Here is a 16,766-nt window from a genome sequence, read left to right as displayed (position 1 = left end):
TCCACTGCTTTGTCGAAGGTTAGATTTTGATCTAACAATAATTTCTCTCTTGTGACGGAGTCAGCGATACCTCGGATGAATTGAGACCTTAGGAACACTTCTGCAATAGATATGCCGCATTCTGATGATGGACAATTAAAGCAACATGTAGTTGTTAGTTGTCGCAATGCTGCTACATACTGTGCTATACTTTCGTTGGGTAACTGCATTCGACATAAGAATTTGTGCTGTTCAATAACTTTGTTTGGAGTTGGAGACAGGTGAGCCTTCAAGAGCTGCATTAATTCTTCATAGGTTTTAGTGTTCGGCAGTTCCGGGGCAGTAAGGCTAGTTAATAGTTGATAATGTTTGCTTCCGAGACAGTTTATTAAGACTTTGAGACGTGCTGCTTTTCCCTGCGTTGTAGTGCCACTTAATTGCTTGATTTCAAAAAAGTTTTCGAGGCGTTGTCGATACGAGTCAAATGATTCCTTTTCGCCATCGAACGTTTCAAAGTTTAACGATTGAGTCAATAATAGATTGGAAGTTTGTGTTTGAGACGGTGGTTGTAATTGAGTCGTCAACCTATCCATAAATTGTGTTAGAACGCCTACCAGTTGGGAAATGTCTTGAGATTGAGCCATTTTATAACCTACAATATGATATGTATAATATCTTTCGAGTCTGGAGTCAATATAATATTATTAGAACGTAGAATTGTCTTGTGGTTTAATTGCACGTGTCTATCCCATCCTCGTCGCCAGTTTGTCGTGTATTTTATGGGATTATCATTATTAATTATGGACCACAGCACACATTTTGAAACGTCATTTTTTATTCCCCTTGATCCATACCAACCGACGAATGCAAAAGCCACTGTTACAGTGTTGTCAGACTTACAAATACATAATAGTGGTGCATGAAGGGACAAGGGAAATCCAATTTCGAGCGCGTCAGAGCTTGAAACTTTCTTAAAAGGAACACAGGACATCTTGCATGGTACAGCTCAGAGCTCCTCTTTCACTCAAATGGAAAGCAGTGAACCCATAGTCATATGGAAATATTACTGTTCTGTGATACTCATATGTCTATGAATCAAGCTTGGGGAAAAGTAAGAGTAATGGTGCCTGGTGGGTCTAGCGTCTACTTTGTTTCTTCTATTTTAAACAGTTCATCTGCAGGTAGTAAATCGCACTTTGTTCTTTCTTGTATTAACTATTGAGAGGTTCCACCCTGTATATACAACTTACGACGATACATACATTTTTGAGAGTCGGCAACCATGCAATTTCTAGTAGGGGAACATAGGTGGGGAAAAGCCTTTGTTGTTATTTTGTGTTATTTAAAGCAGGTAGTAATTTTTGCATTTCTTTATATCGTATTTGTGTTTTGTATGCCAGATTTTATATTTTTTGTCTTTCAATGTTTGTTTTTGAAATTTAGTTGGTTTAACCGCAATGCGGAATGTCATGTTTAATAGCGTTATCCTTTTGTTTGTAATCGTTTACGTTTTTGGTGTAGGTAATGCTTGCTTAATTTATGTTTATGTGTTGATTACTTGCTCTTGTCCGAGAAGTTATATTCATATAAATATTGATCATTTTATTTTAATATGTGGAAATTCCCGATTCGTTTGATGTATGTACTGACTTGTTGTTTGTAACTAACCATTTTCTCTGAATGAAGCAGTTACGGAGGTGGTAAAAACCGTAACCATTTGAAGTACGACACCTAATTCCGTGATTGTCTTTGACATTTAACTGTAGGCTCGAAACCCTGAAACCAGGGGCGGGTTACCTATCTTGCCTGAGCGGGATTACGCTAATCAAAGCTGTTCAGTTTAGAATCTATGTGCAATAAATGAGTTACGATTCGTAATTTCCCCATATTTTATTTTTAGTTAAATTTGCCTATAAGGCCTTGCAATTTTCCATCTTGCTTTTAACAAAAGGACTTTATTTAAATATTTTCTCAGAGAACTGAGAGGACCCGAGCTTCATTCCTTGCTCCACCAGACCATGTTTGGAGTTTTCTCGTCTTTGTAGTACAATCAACCTCTAAACTTGCCTATACCGACTGTTGAGTAACAATGGCACACAATAAAAGTTGCATTTGTAGGTCCTGAGCAAAATTTATTTAATACATTTACAGAATTTAAGCTTGTTTTGAAATGTTGAAAATATGAGCCTTCTTTTCTCATGATCCTAATCTATCGTAAGAAAAATAGCTACTCTGGTAATATAAAAAAAGTATCGTAATCACCGTTCAACAGTAAAAAAGAAGGCACACATTTTGTCGAACATGAAAATTACGAAACTTGTGCAATATTTGAAAATAATATGAGTAGCTCTAGTAATAATTGTCCAAATCGTATATTTACATATTTCCTACTTAAAACAACAAATTTTTAAACATTAATTACTAATTCGCACTTGAATTGACTATCATAGCTCACAATACTGTCACATCATATCACTGAACACTTCATTCTTAAAAAATACTATACAAATAAGATAAATTACTCATTAAATAAGTCGCACTAAAAATGCATAGATATTAAAAAAATATACATAAAAGTTAAGATTATTATGTAAAATTAAGTTAAGTGAAAGTAATAAATTCAGTTCATAAAACGATCTTCAATTTATTACTTTTTTATAAAACGGACTCGAGCTGTTTAATTTCTTTTTCGGTAGACGGACTCGAAGCGGTTTCAACTATTGAAGGAATGGCGTTGCGATTACTTCCCATCGTAATGGGACCATCTTCTTCCTCTTCATCCTCATCGATCGGAGTTAAAGCGTCGTCAATCATGGCAGGCGGTTCTTGAGGTGCCGGCTTCTTTAAGTACGGTGCAATAAAGCTAGTTAAAGCGGATACTCCAAATAAGCCTCCTGCTACATAAAAAGGAATCGAATACGACTTTGTTGCATCATAAAGAGCACCAGCCATGGGTGAACCAACAATAGTCGCAGCACCGCGAAACAGAATTAATAAACCAAAGGCGTTTGTTAGCTTATCTAATCCTAAGAGATCAACAAGTATTATGGATGTTAGAGAAATATACCCAGCTGAAACAAAAATTATCATAGTTTACGGAAATCAAACAATTTGTTGCACTTACAAACTGCTATTCCAAAGAAAATTGCTGTCGTCATGTAAGCACCATACGTATGGCATAATGGCGTAGCCGCCACTGCTACTGTTGCAATAACAAGGCAAATGTTATTGACAACTAGCGCATTTACCTGTGGAAAGTCGGCAAAATATCCACAAGCTATACGTCCTACAGTGTTTGTAATTCCTATTATTGACAATAAAAACGAGGCCTGACCTGGATCAATTCCCTGAAAATATTTCATTGTAGAAATCAATTACAATAAGAAGTGTTGTGTGATTATGTGCCTCATTGCTATCTTAGAGGTACCACGTTCCATTTTCATCATCAGCAGAGTTAGACTTTGATTTTTGCCTTAATTACAACAAATTTCATTGCATGATTCTCTAGAATGACTCCCCTTACTCAGGGGAATTAATAGAATAATCATTGTTTATAAAAGTTTGGCTAAATGTCGTCATTTTAATATTAATTTTAGGCTTATTTCTCAATTAATTGTTACAAAACGAGCATTTTGTGAAAATCATCTCAGATGGTTCTATCTTGATTCAACCCTGGATTGACTTCCCTTTCTTTTGCAAACAAGACAAAGAAAATGAAGCATTTATCATATACAGATACAGTTAGCGCTTCCCATGAATGAAACAAGTATGCGCACAGATTCCAATGTAGGCTTTGAATCTCAAGATACTTACATCAGACTTCGCACAGTCAACCAAATAGACAAATGGTACATAAAGACCAGCCATTCCGAATAAGTTAGAGATAGCAATTAACATAAATACGGGATCTTTTAATAAACTAAAGTCCATCATTTGTGCCAACGCAGACTTAAAACTTTCCGGTAACACCAAACATGGACACATATCACATGCTAAAATAAAAAGTGTTACTTAATACAAATCATATCTACCCATAGAATTGATCTTACGTTCTCCCTTTTCAATATCTCCCATTTCATTTCTGCTTGGTCGCGGGATACTCATCACACTCTGCCTGTAATTGGTTAACGACTTTTGCGACTGGTACTCGGGGAGATTTATAACCGATCCGGAATAGAAGATATCTTTCCTCGACATAGGACGTACCATCAGAGGCTTCTCACGGGGCAATGACAATTTTGAATTGGTGTAATTCATACTTTCGGTATCCTGCAAAGAAACAAAATTATTACCTGTATAATACAAATTATTTATTCTAAATGCCCTAGTAGTATTAATAGGTGATCTGTGAGCATAACTGAGAAAAATGATGTACCAACTACAGAAAGTGCACAGTTGAATAACAATATAAAGCATTTAATTTTTAATTAATCAAAATATTCAACATAAATCAATACCCTTTCCACTAAATGTATTCTACGAATTAAAGCCTATTCCTTAAAAGTCTAGTCCAACTGTGGAGATCTCATATTCCACTTGGAGAGACAGATAGTATACATGCACAGTGGTGCACTTATTGATTATGTGAATTTTTTAGTAAAGAAATTTAATTTTCAAACATTATGGGTCAAATAAAAATAAGCGCAGATTTCACCATGTAACTCCCATGTCTCACCTGTTAAGTGTTATGAATTTCAATAATATTTTGCAATAGAAGCCCGTTAGGGAAGATTTATTTTTGTACATTTTTTTGCCTTTACTTTTAAGTGTGAGGGATCTTATCCAAGACTTCTCTACTAACCGTATAAAAATTTACAAATATCCATGATTGAACCTGGATTCGAATTCAACAAATTAGCAACACCTTTGGGTTTCTCTTTTTCATACTTGCAATCATTTCTATTTATTTTACTATATAGTGCTATTTATTAAGAATTAGACAGGGATTTACATGTATTGTTTCTCCCTATGTGTATTTTAAATGACAAAATCTCTTTTGAATGCCGCCTAATTTTATGCAAGCAAAATAACTTCTTAAAACAAATAATGATCTGGCTGTCAGACTAATTTGTATGTAATGTATTCAACTGAAGAAAAAGTTGTCAATTGGTATAGTGCCGGTACCAGTTCAAGGAGCCTAAGAGATTTATTTTCTGTAAAGTCAAAACAACAATATGCAAATTAATTAATAATAATAATTATCTTTATCTATTTTAAGAAGTTATTTTGGATGCATAAAATTAGGCGCTCTTCAGAAGAGATTTTGTCATTTAAAAGTAGACATAGGGAAAAACAATATACGTAAATCCCTATGCCTACTTCTTAATAAATGGCAGTACATACCTACAAGAAAACTAAAGTTTTTGAAACAAATATCAATATTTTGAATGAAATGAATATAACTTTGTACATCTTACTTTCAGATTACTATTAAGAATATTTTTATTTATCATCAATTAATTGTTTCATTAAAATTTGATTGTCCCAATTTTATTTGCTTAAGTATGTCAAGGCATAGCTTGTTAGTATAGTTAACTAAACTCATGAGGAGGTCTTTTCTCAAAATTGTTGATCGAGAACCCCGACAATTAGTCATAAAAATGAATACAATTGTAAATGAAAGATCAAGTAAAACAATTATCAGTTGAGGTCCCTTTGACACAGAAGAATTGACAAAGAAAAAATTCCTATATAAATACGAATACTTGAACATCACTACACCAGTTTCAATGCTGTGGTTATGCATACATATCATTTGTCTCCGTATGTTGAAACCATTATCCGCAGTGTGACCATTTGTTTCACATTGCTGCCTTCTATAATATACTAAATATTATTTAGTACCTATAGAGGGTACAAGATAGTGGTGTACGAATAATGGTTAAATTGTGAAGCAGTATCGTGGTCAAACCAATGTAAAAAAGACGGAGAAAGCTTTTGGTTTCCTTTCGAAAATCACGATCGCATTTATTTCAAAACACACAACAAAGCGAAATAAATAGGAAAACGTTTAAGCAAGTTAAATTTCCAACAAAAAAAAACTCCGCGGAGGCATATGTCTATCTTCAATAGTGTATGAATAATTAAGGGTATTGCGCTGAAATCAACGCGGAAAAAAACCCACTTATTTAAATAAATTATCCATAAACGGTTGAAAATACGCATACATCGTGGCAGAGTTTTCTGTGAAAATTTTAACTAAGTATCTATTTCGGCGCGCGATCGTAATTTCCGTAAGAAGACACCAAAAGACTCCACCAGCAGAAGTGTGATAGACTTAACCGAAACTTACTGTCTCTTATTGCATGAACCACAACCTGGTCCTCTTATGACCGTTTTCACCGACAAATTTAAGCGGAGCTTAACTTATGAGTAACTTAAAATCCCTTACAACCATTGTCGTAATAATGGTTGCTATGGATTTTAAACTACGCTTAAGCTAAGCTCCGCTTAAATTTGTCAGTGCAAACCTTAGACCATATAGTACATGGACTGCTATTAGCCCTATGCTTTCAATACAAAATGGGTGGTCACGGATAGAGGGTACTGTAGTCGTGGGTATGTGAATCTGAGGGTAAACTAAAGTCGTATGAACACCACTCGGATCGCGTAAAGAGTAGCTTTTATGGTAACCGCGTAGTACGGGAAGCTTTAAATACTCTTGATTATCTTGTATACGTCCACAAATAAGAATAGTTTTGCTTTTTTTGCATATCTATACTCTGTTTTTTAACTAGGAAGACGGATTTAAAAACCTGATTTACACTGAAAATGTCACTAGAATCTAGTAACAAAAATAATAGACTCATTTTATACAGACATGTATTGTGGGTTGCGTGATGTGCTTTTTTTTCACATTTGGATAGATTTCATTATTTATGCTTTTGAGTTATATTTGATAGGAACTCCTTTATATTATGCATACACCATACTTTTAAAAGCGAATTATAATAAATAGGTAATACATTGATAATATGTAATAATCATGCATACATTTTTTGGCCTTTGAAACATTATTTTGAATGGTAGTTTTAAATGTTTTATCAGTTGTAATACTACACAATCCCCATTACAATTTACAACAAATGTTAAGTTATTGAACAAATTCAGAGCAATGGAATTATATTCATATTATTAAACAGCACAGTTCACTGTTTTATGTATAAGCATTGAATAAAAACACTATAAGAAGCCTAACGCTTATGGAAGAAAGCGCGACAAATCCCCTTGCACCCGCATTGGTTGTGATCACCGAACTCTCATTGCGGTAAATAGGAGGAAAGCAAATTCTCATTCTTCTCAGTTCAAGAATCGACACTATTGACAGTGTTTCCATTATATTCTCAGTTCAATCTCTGTCGCGCTTTATTTCCACGGGGTTAGGCTTCTTATAGTGTTTTTATTCAATGGTATAAGCGATTTAGACACTGTCTTCCGAAAGTTCACCAAAACTGTCACTGTCTTCCGATCCGAGTCAATCCGATCCAAAACAATTAATGGTTCTATAAGTGTATCCATTATGCCATCCAATCAACACATCTTATTTTCTTCCTTAATAACGTGTTGCACACAATTCCGCCAATCGTCAGAGCTCACATTTGCAACAGCGTTATGACCACCGGAACATTTCGAAGGGGTAACAATCCCAGTACTTCGATATTCTTTAATTATCCGGTATACTGTAGATCGTGCAAATCCTAATATGTGTCATACTTTAATAACCAAATATATGCCTACATCATTATTTACGTTACCTGTGGTAGATGCAATCTTGAACACAAGCGTAGCAAAATTCATATCCGGAGTATCAGACATTTGTTTATAATAAACTGCTTCTCGAGGACTGATAAGTGACCCAAGTTAAAGCGGCTACGTTTTTTCAAAGGAGACAAGCTTGCTTTACTGGTACTTGGAGTTGAATCGATCATTAATGCCAGTAGGTACACTTAGGACACGAAATATCAACTTTAGTTCTTAAAAGGACTGTTTTTTTTTTGTTAAAATTTATGCAAATGGAAATAAGAGCACACAAAAATTCAAAAATAAGTACAACGAGAATCGCGATTAATTTGACAGTTAAATCATGTCAATAGCTATTTTACCTGGGTGTAAAACGGGCGCAGCGCGAGCCAATAGAAACTAAGATTTTTTGCGGGAACTTTTAAATCCGTCTTCCTAGTTAAAAAACAGAGTATAGGGGATAAATTAATTGACGTTTGTTAATTTATAGGTTGACAGTCTCACATCGTATCTAATCGGACAACTTCGGACAAGCTCGTTTGCCCTGAAACTGACATACCCAGGCGATGTCCTTGACCATATTTTCATATATAATACCATAAGTAGTCGAAGTATTGTCGAATATTTTTGAGGTGCTGTCACGAATGCTAGTTACGCTAGTTACGTAACTAGCATGAGTGGAGCAGCAGCTGTGCAGCTCAAAAATAATCTACAAATACTTCGACTACGAATGGTATTCGGAGGACTATTCAATGAATCAAAAGAAAAATTAAGCATAATTATGGAAGTTGCTTTTCATTTTGCTATTGATTCTATTCGAACTTTTGTGCTCCAAGCTAATTCGTTATGAGTGATTAAATTAAAAGATGCGGTGATAAGTCGGTTGTCGAAATTGATTAACAAACTAAGAGGAATGTTCCGGTTAATACGACAAAATTTCGCGTCATTTCACTGGTGGAAGTTTGACAAATGTCATTGAATAATCGCATTGAATTATCGTTACAATAGGGTACATGACAGAGGAAAAAGAATAAACAAATTTCTGTTTCATAAGATAGAGTAAGGTGCCAGGGTATCGCAAAATAACTTTATTTGGTAATGTACACCAGAAATTATTATATTTTAGTAAAAATAAAATTAAAAAATAACGACATTTGTCATGTGATATCAAACGCCAATCAGAGCGCGTGACGTCATTATCCTGTTTGGCGGTTCAAGCAGCGATCTTCTGTGCGTTTATAGCGTTTGTCTACGTCTTTTAATTTTTTCTACAATCGATATCCAAAGTAGGCATTTGCGCTCGTATTTGACAACACAAACGTCATCTTTTTCGAGGAATGTCACTTTGTCGCTTATAAGCGACAAAATAGAAAAAACGCTCGCTCTCCCAATTATTAACTATAAATCAAATATGCATTGCTCAGAGTATCCAATGACAACGAGTAAATGACATCTTTCATTTGGGCATAAGATTAATATGATTTGAGTGAAAAATTTAAATTTCTGGAAATATGTGAACTGCTCGATTGTAGAAAAAATCTTGTGTGTATTTCGAGCGCAAATTGATTGTCGATTTCAAGAGATTGCCGCGCTCCTTCGTCGCGCGTCAACTGTCTCTTTCAATCGACAATATATCATTTTGCGCTCTTAATACACAAATAGCTATAGTGCTTGTTCAATTTTATAGTGATTATATTATCCTAAAGTTTAGTTTTTTAAACCAAATAAGAATGGAAAGTAGGTATACGAGAGCTGATAGCAGCAAATCTGCCAAAAATTGATGTAATGATGTTGGAAATATTTCTCTCACCCAACAAAGATTTTTCCTCATTAGAATTTAGAAATAGTAAAACTGCCATATAAGTTTTGTAGGTTTTTAAGTTAAACTTAGATTTTTTGCAAGAAATGTAGTTACTCTCTGTACAGATGCTTTGTTTTTAGGTCATCGAAGCTATCATATGAAGATGATTGAGTAAGATAGGTCTCTACGTAAGCGCAACTTTTTTATATTACTAACATTTTGTAGATAAAGGTCTAAATTTATAAAGTAGTAAATTTTTTTTTGGAAAAACAACTGGAGTTTTTATGGCGGGCGCTCTAATGGAAATTTACATTGGGTGCAGTCGTACAGAAGACTCTTAAGCGTGATTGCAACTTATGCACAGTTAAGTCAAAATTTTCCCGGAACATAAGGTTCACGCAAAGCTGCATGCAGTTTCTTTAGTTTTCGACGAAGAAACCGACCCCAATTTGCCATCCCATATGGGGGTTTTTGTGAATACAAAACAAAGCTTACATCAAAGTGGTCCTCACAAAAATAATGTTGTTTTTATTGAATACGCTGGGTCTCGACATGCAAGTTGTAGCCACTTTTTCCGTATGGTTTCTTTTTTGGGTACGGATATAAACAATTTATTTGGTGTCTAATTTAATGTACTTCCAGCAGTAGTAGTAGTTCATAATTGCGAAATGCAGCTAACACTTATATATCCCTTCGGATTTTAATTGCTGGTCCAGTAGAACCATGAAAAATTTCCCAGGAAAATAATACGCACTAATTATTCTCTTGGCTCTACCATTAAGCTACTTTTACAACCCCTCAGAGTCCAAACCCTATTAAGTGGACTGGAGTGGTCAGTCCCTAACGCTTTCCACAACCCGGAGTACTAGTGTCGACAAAGTCTCCTTTATCACGTGTAACAAGTCATGATCGAGTCCGATTATTCGAAACTCTACTCCTGTATCGGCAAATGGCCGAATCGAAATCGAAAGTTGTTCAAAATGCCGTCTACCGCACACCTCAGGAGTTAACGTACGTGAAAAATGTGCTACTCATGTCAATATAGTTTTCTATATTACGTTTAATGAGGAATCGTCGAGAATCCTTTTGGATTCCTCTACTCTACATCATGGAAGGGCACCACTTATAGTAGTTTTTTTTTGTTAGTTTTACAGGTACTCATGCCTTCCAGCATATCCCCTATTATCTATAAGTCTTTCTTAATTTTTTATTACTTTTTATTGTTTTATTTTACAGGAGTATCTAGGATTTTTATTGCCCTTAAAAAGGGTTACCTAGACTTCGTTGCCCGTCCCTAACCACTTGGAGGTCCCTGTAAAATTTATCTAATGGTCTTGTCTAAAATCTTCCCCAATTTTCTTTTTTGAATTTTGCTGCAATAACTTCCAAATATACTTCTAATGTTTTTATTCTGTAAACATTCAATTTTTCTAACAGGCCAAATAATAATTCCTTTCGATTCCAACATATTTTTATAGTCTTCTCTCTCAATTCTAAACTCCTCGCACTCATATACTAAATGTTCCGCGCTCTCTATTCCATTCTCACACACGCACATATTAGTTTCACTTTTTTTAATTTTATAAGAATAAGAATTAAAAAGTCCTCTATTTGTTATAATTTGAATAATACCCCTATTAATATTCCAAAATTTCCAATTTAATCTATTTATAATGTTAGGTATATATTGATATGTTTCCCTCCCCTTGCCCGAATGATCCCAATCCTCTTGCCATTTAGTTATATAATAATTTTCAATTTGTTTTTTTATTTCAATTCTTGCTAATTTTCCTTCTTCATTTTCTAAATTTTCAAAATTTTTGTGAGCTCTAGATGGATGTCCAAAATTAATTTTAGTTTTATTACTTATATACGTATCATAATTTATAATATTTTCCCCCAAAATAATATTTTTATCTTTTCTTAAATTATAATTTTGAATTTTTTGATTTATTTTTAATATAATAGGCATAATTCCTGATATTACATTTACTGAATTTGTCGCTGTTTTATCATACATATTAAAAATTCTTCTTAAAATATACGATTGAATACTAGTAATTTTTTTTTCTTGAATTTTATTAATTCTTTTTTATATTAGTTATAATTCATCACGAAACCTTTTAAACTATTTACGCTGGGGTTATGTGTTTATAACTGTCAGGACTGTGACGTCACAGACACCGCCATGATACAAAACAGCGTTTTGGCGCTAAAATAAAAACCTACAATTCAAATTGCATAAATTTGCAATAATATGGTTTATTTTGCTGTAATATCATATTTTAAAGTTATAGTTGAGGTATACGAACAGTTATAACCGGTTTTAAAAAATTTGTCATCTACCCTATTAGCAGTCCATGTACTATGGTGCAAACGGACATTAAGGATCGATGTAATCACGATACACTTTCGTGGATGTAATCACATTACGCTACTATGGTTACAAAAAATTGTAGAAAAAAGTTTGGCAATTTTGAGTGAAGTAGTTACCCAATAACACTTCCGACCCTTGGTCCATTTGCAAAAAAAAAGTGGTTAATTTGGTCTCCTTTACAGCCAAATTTTTTAGGATTAATCTATTTTTTAGCGCAACTCTTTCAACCGGGAATTACTTATGTTCGCCATGTTCCTTCGTTCTTCTACCAGTCAATATACGATAAACTTTGTTCCAAGACCCCTTACAGAATTCTGGTTTTCGCTATATGGTTGCGCAAAGAACAAACAACAAAAAATGTGTTTCGGTTCGCATGTATGAACACATACATCTTTAATGAAGGTCAAATGTGATGGAACCAAATTTGTTCTCTAACATAGCGAATTGCAAAGATGAACCTAACCTATACCTTTAACGAATCACAAGAACTAAGCTGTGACACAAGGTTATCTGGTTATCCATCCAATCCCACTCTGGGATACCGTGTACCTACCTATAATATGCCTCTCTTTAGGGACTTCGCTAAATGCCCAAACATTCAGGCAAAGGGAGAATGCTCTGTTATTTTCCACAGATTGCGCGTACAGCGGTGACCAACGTAAAACTGACGCATTAGTACCTTCCCCCATCTGATATATTCTCCACAGTAAATCCAAAGCGTGACTCAACAGACAACCAAATGACGAAACCTCGGACGAAACCTTCGCACTTTGCCTGCATGTATACTAGCAATTTCGCGAATCCCTAAAGAGAGACAGGCAAACTCCAGCTGCATTTCTCACTTTGCCCGTTGCATTCGTCATTTCGGAAAATGTCTCGGCATTTTGCAAAATGTCGGATTTCGCAGTTTGCCGGTATCATATACATCAATCAGAAGTGTAGGTACACGTTTAGTTGCCCATTTTGATTTTCCTCGAGCGCGGCAGAAATAAAGCATAAACGGCGTACAGACGGCGAGTATCGCCTTTGAACACGACAAGAAACCGGCTGCCTATGGCTCACCGTGTGCTGGCCTAGGTGCTGTCTCTAGACGAGGCCGCCTTAGGCGCGAGGCAGATATTCATTTCGCGAAGTGCGCCGAACGTGGCTGCCGCGCGTAGTACATACGCGGCTTTTACATTCTCGCGTTTGTCAATGTACCAATGGGTACATTCCATAATGTAGTAGCATTGTTTAAATACTTCAAACAATAGTAGTAGCGACTTCGTGTCGCCACATAATAGCTTTGTAAAGAATATATAGTTTTCAAACTATAAAGCTGCGTCCTTTGATTTGAGTAATTAGTACAAATAAATAAGTACAACAAAAATGTTTCAAACAGCATACATGCATAACATGTATAAAATAAATGTAGCAATTAAAACTAGGTACTGAAAAATAATCACTCAAGTGTACCAATGTATAGTGTTGTGTCATAGGGCATTTTAAAATCAGGCATCTTATATTTGAAAGGCAAAAGTTTCGAAGGTGTATTCCAATTGGAGAAAATCCAAATTGTGAAACTGCTCTATTTTAATGCCATTGGGCATGTGAATCTTACCAGGTGGTATTTTCTACACCTACAAATTCCTAAAAGATTAATGCTTTGAAACTCGATATTAATTGAGCACGTCTTCTAAAATTATGCATTCATTATTAAGTTTATTTTCGCCTCAGTAACAGTAGAAAATGCGCATTTAGTACAGTACTTCTTAATATCTTTCAATGATACTGTGATAAGAAATCAATTCCACTCTACCTGAGCGCAATTGAAAAAATAAAAATTCGTGGAAATTATACAGGAAAAATATCTTCCATATAAAAGCATACCCAATTACGAATTCGTTATAAATGCTGTTTTCAAATTATAAATTTATTTTTTACTTCTCTCTGGAAAAATATAGCTCGCATAATATTAAACCGCTACAGAAATTTAACACTGTATTGAACTTCCGCAACTTTACCTAATTTCTGAAATATTCAAATTTTCCTTTTATCTATAATTTCATTATGACATTTATGTAGAAATTCATTCTCTATTTTACCCATTCAAAAAAGTAAATCTTCGAAAGTTCGTTCTTGCATTTTAAGTTTTAACTGCGTCGACCCTATCACCGGCGTTTTCGCATCACACGCCGTTTTTGAATAGTTGACCGTTGGGTAATTTTTGGATTAACTTGCTTAATCGTAGTGAAAAAGTCCTCTGGATTGTTTTAGATATCATTGGGAATAGAAATACGATTCGGCTCAAGGACCAATATCGTGACAAGCTCTTTTTTAGTAGATTTCATTTTACATATCTTCATTCTTGAAGGTGTGCGCGTGTGCTTAGATATGATGTAAATACGAAAAGGTCTAATTCTTTGGTTTATTTTAGAAAAAGTTCCATTTTCTACTCCTGAACTATTTATTATTCGGTGCACCACTGGTAGATTATAAAATAGGAATTTGATTTTCTGATTTGTTTGGAAACCTTTTAGTCTCTTGTAATTTTTTCGTATTTGCAACCGTTATCTAGAAATAAATAAAAATCAATTTTCGGTAGCTAAACGAAAGTAAAATTTTCAAAATGGTAGGCTCTGGCTTTATTTAGATAATATCATGGTACAATAAGGATAATACCGCTCCCAATGAATAAAGACTACCCTTGTTTTTATTAGTTTTGACAGTTGGCATTTAAAATTGTATCTTGTGCCATGATCTTGTGTGTGCGTATTATATTGTATATTTCGTTTTAGTATACACTTTATACTTCGCAAAAGCGAATCGGAATCAAACGCGCCATTTCCTATTTTTCGCCGACTGTTACAATCCCCAAAACGCATCTGTCGTTGAAAAATTCCCACGTGCTGCGCTTCGAATCCGGCGGCGGCGTCGCGATTCTCCACGCGATTTATACGCGCTACGGATGTAATCGCACGCATTTCCCTACACACTCTCTCCCCTTCGACCACTATAGTTCCAACTCGCCGTATTATCAATTATCATATATACGCCAAGCGCGTACTTCGCCCCTGTGGGGTTACATAATTTCCCCTCCAGGTCCGAAAACGTGGTCCGGGGGTCGTGAGCGTCGTAGACCTCTTACGGAAGCCCCCTTCTCCCGACAGAAGGGTTACTCTTCTACTACATTCGACAAGTGCGTCCTTTCTACCTCTCTTAGCCGTGAAAGCGTCTCCGTAGGTCTATCGTTTTTGAATTTTTTATGTCGAAAAACATGTTCCGCAGTCGAGCAATGTTCTTCTTTTTCGCATATTTTCATTTACTCCATCGTTATAACAATTTTTTTTAAATCCGTTGGAAGTTTGGAATATGCTTTATTTTCTTATTGAAAACACGTTCTGAAAGTCGAATTCCACTTGGACCGTTGATTGATAAATATACTCGTGTATTAATCAACGCTTGAACTGAGCGGTCTGCCCCTACCTCAAACTTTCTACGACCCTTCAGTGCTGAGGTCGCGATGGACAGGACAGACAAATCGACAATAGCACATTTTAATTTTTGACACTTTTATACAATCTCAAAAAACTGTATATTTCAAAATGACTGTATTTTCTTAGTTTTAAGATATCACCGTGGTTAAAAAAGAAGGAAAATGTTTATTACAAAAGTTTCTTTATAATGATCTTTTGAAAGATCTTCCGTTGTCAAAATATGTATGTATACGGGGTCAGGTAAAAAAGTTATCGGACGTTATTTTTGTAAATGAAACACCCTTTCCAGTTTAATCTAAAAAGATAGCATATTAAATTATCTTTTCAGAAGTATAACAAAAAATACTATTGATTCAAAAATCTAAAGTAGATTATAAAAAAATTAAAAAAATGTTCATTTGAGCTATTTTTTTTTAATTTTTAATCTTTAATAATATTTTTGACACTTTTTTGAATTTTTGTTATATATTTGAAAATAGAATTAATATGCTCTTTTTATATTAAAATATATAGGGTGTTCCATTTGAAAGGTTAGGTCTAATGGCTATTGTAATAAATATTTTTCTGTATCTCTTTTAACTAAGGAAATGTAGGGTCATTCTGAAATTTACAATTTTTTATTTTCCCCCGTATCTCTGGACGAAATTTTGTATCGGGGGCGGGGGATTTTTCAACATGAAAGTAACGGATTAGTTTTTAAAAATTTGAAGAAAAAAAATGCAATTCTTCGCCGAACAAAAAAGATCAAAATTCATAGTTTTTCCATACGGCTTTTAAAAAATGTTTATGTGTATTTTCCGGTCGAAACCACCTTACTTGCCCCGTCACATGAGCAAATAGAAAATAGACCTACTTTTCTTAGTATAACGCGAGATATAAGCGGTATAACGCGTCTTTCCCAGTTCATTAAGTGGCATATTATTGTTTGTGCTTGCGTTTTGGGCTTCGGAATAATTATATAGTGTGCCCCCTGATCTCGTCTCTTGTAAAAGACAACAAATTTTCAAATTAAATTTTAAGCTTCTGGAGATAAGCGCTGCTTGGTTAGAAACAAGTTTATTACATAATTTTTAGTTTAGAATTTTAGAGAAATCAATGATGCCCTTGGAATTTTCAAAAAACGTTTTTTTTGCATACCAGTGAAGTGATCTTTGGGGACGAGATACACACAAATGTTATTAGAAAATTTGTGCAGAATGAAAAACTGAATAAACGTAAAAAAGTTCAAAGTCCTAGGACTACTTAAAATTTTTTGTTTTGATTTTTTAAATGGATTTTTTGATAATATCCGAAAAAATGTTACTTAAAAAATTGCCCAAAATAGAATATAAAGACCGTGTAACTAATTTGAAGCCGATAGGAACCCTTCAATATTTAATTCCTCAATTTATCT

The 16,766-nt window shown here is 34.5% G+C and overlaps 1 protein-coding gene across 4 annotated transcripts in view; it reads right to left on the bottom strand.

The window, feature by feature from the left end:
• Nucleotides 1-2,090: 2,090 nt before the first annotated feature.
• The window catches only part of LOC116162925 (monocarboxylate transporter 4), a 52,555-nt gene continuing 37,879 nt past the window's right edge, over nucleotides 2,091-16,766 (bottom strand). For all 4 annotated transcript variants that reach the window (XM_031476690.1, XM_031476692.1, XM_031476689.1 and 1 more), the window contains 4 exons: nucleotides 4,029-4,248; nucleotides 3,793-3,971; nucleotides 3,104-3,326; nucleotides 2,091-3,050 (listed from right to left, as the gene is read on the bottom strand). In XM_031476690.1, coding sequence (XP_031332550.1) covers nucleotides 2,635-3,050; nucleotides 3,104-3,326; nucleotides 3,793-3,971; nucleotides 4,029-4,248 — 1,038 coding nt within the window. In that variant the 3' untranslated portion in view covers nucleotides 2,091-2,634. The remainder of the gene's footprint in view (nucleotides 3,051-3,103; nucleotides 3,327-3,792; nucleotides 3,972-4,028; nucleotides 4,249-16,766) is intronic.

This window comes from Photinus pyralis, unplaced genomic scaffold, assembly GCF_008802855.1.
Source record: "Photinus pyralis isolate 1611_PpyrPB1 unplaced genomic scaffold, Ppyr1.3 Ppyr1.4_LG2, whole genome shotgun sequence".
Lineage (NCBI taxonomy): Eukaryota > Metazoa > Arthropoda > Insecta > Coleoptera > Lampyridae > Photinus > Photinus pyralis.
The sequence above is the reverse complement of the archived record's forward strand: the minus strand, read 5'-3'. Positions and strand labels throughout refer to the sequence as shown.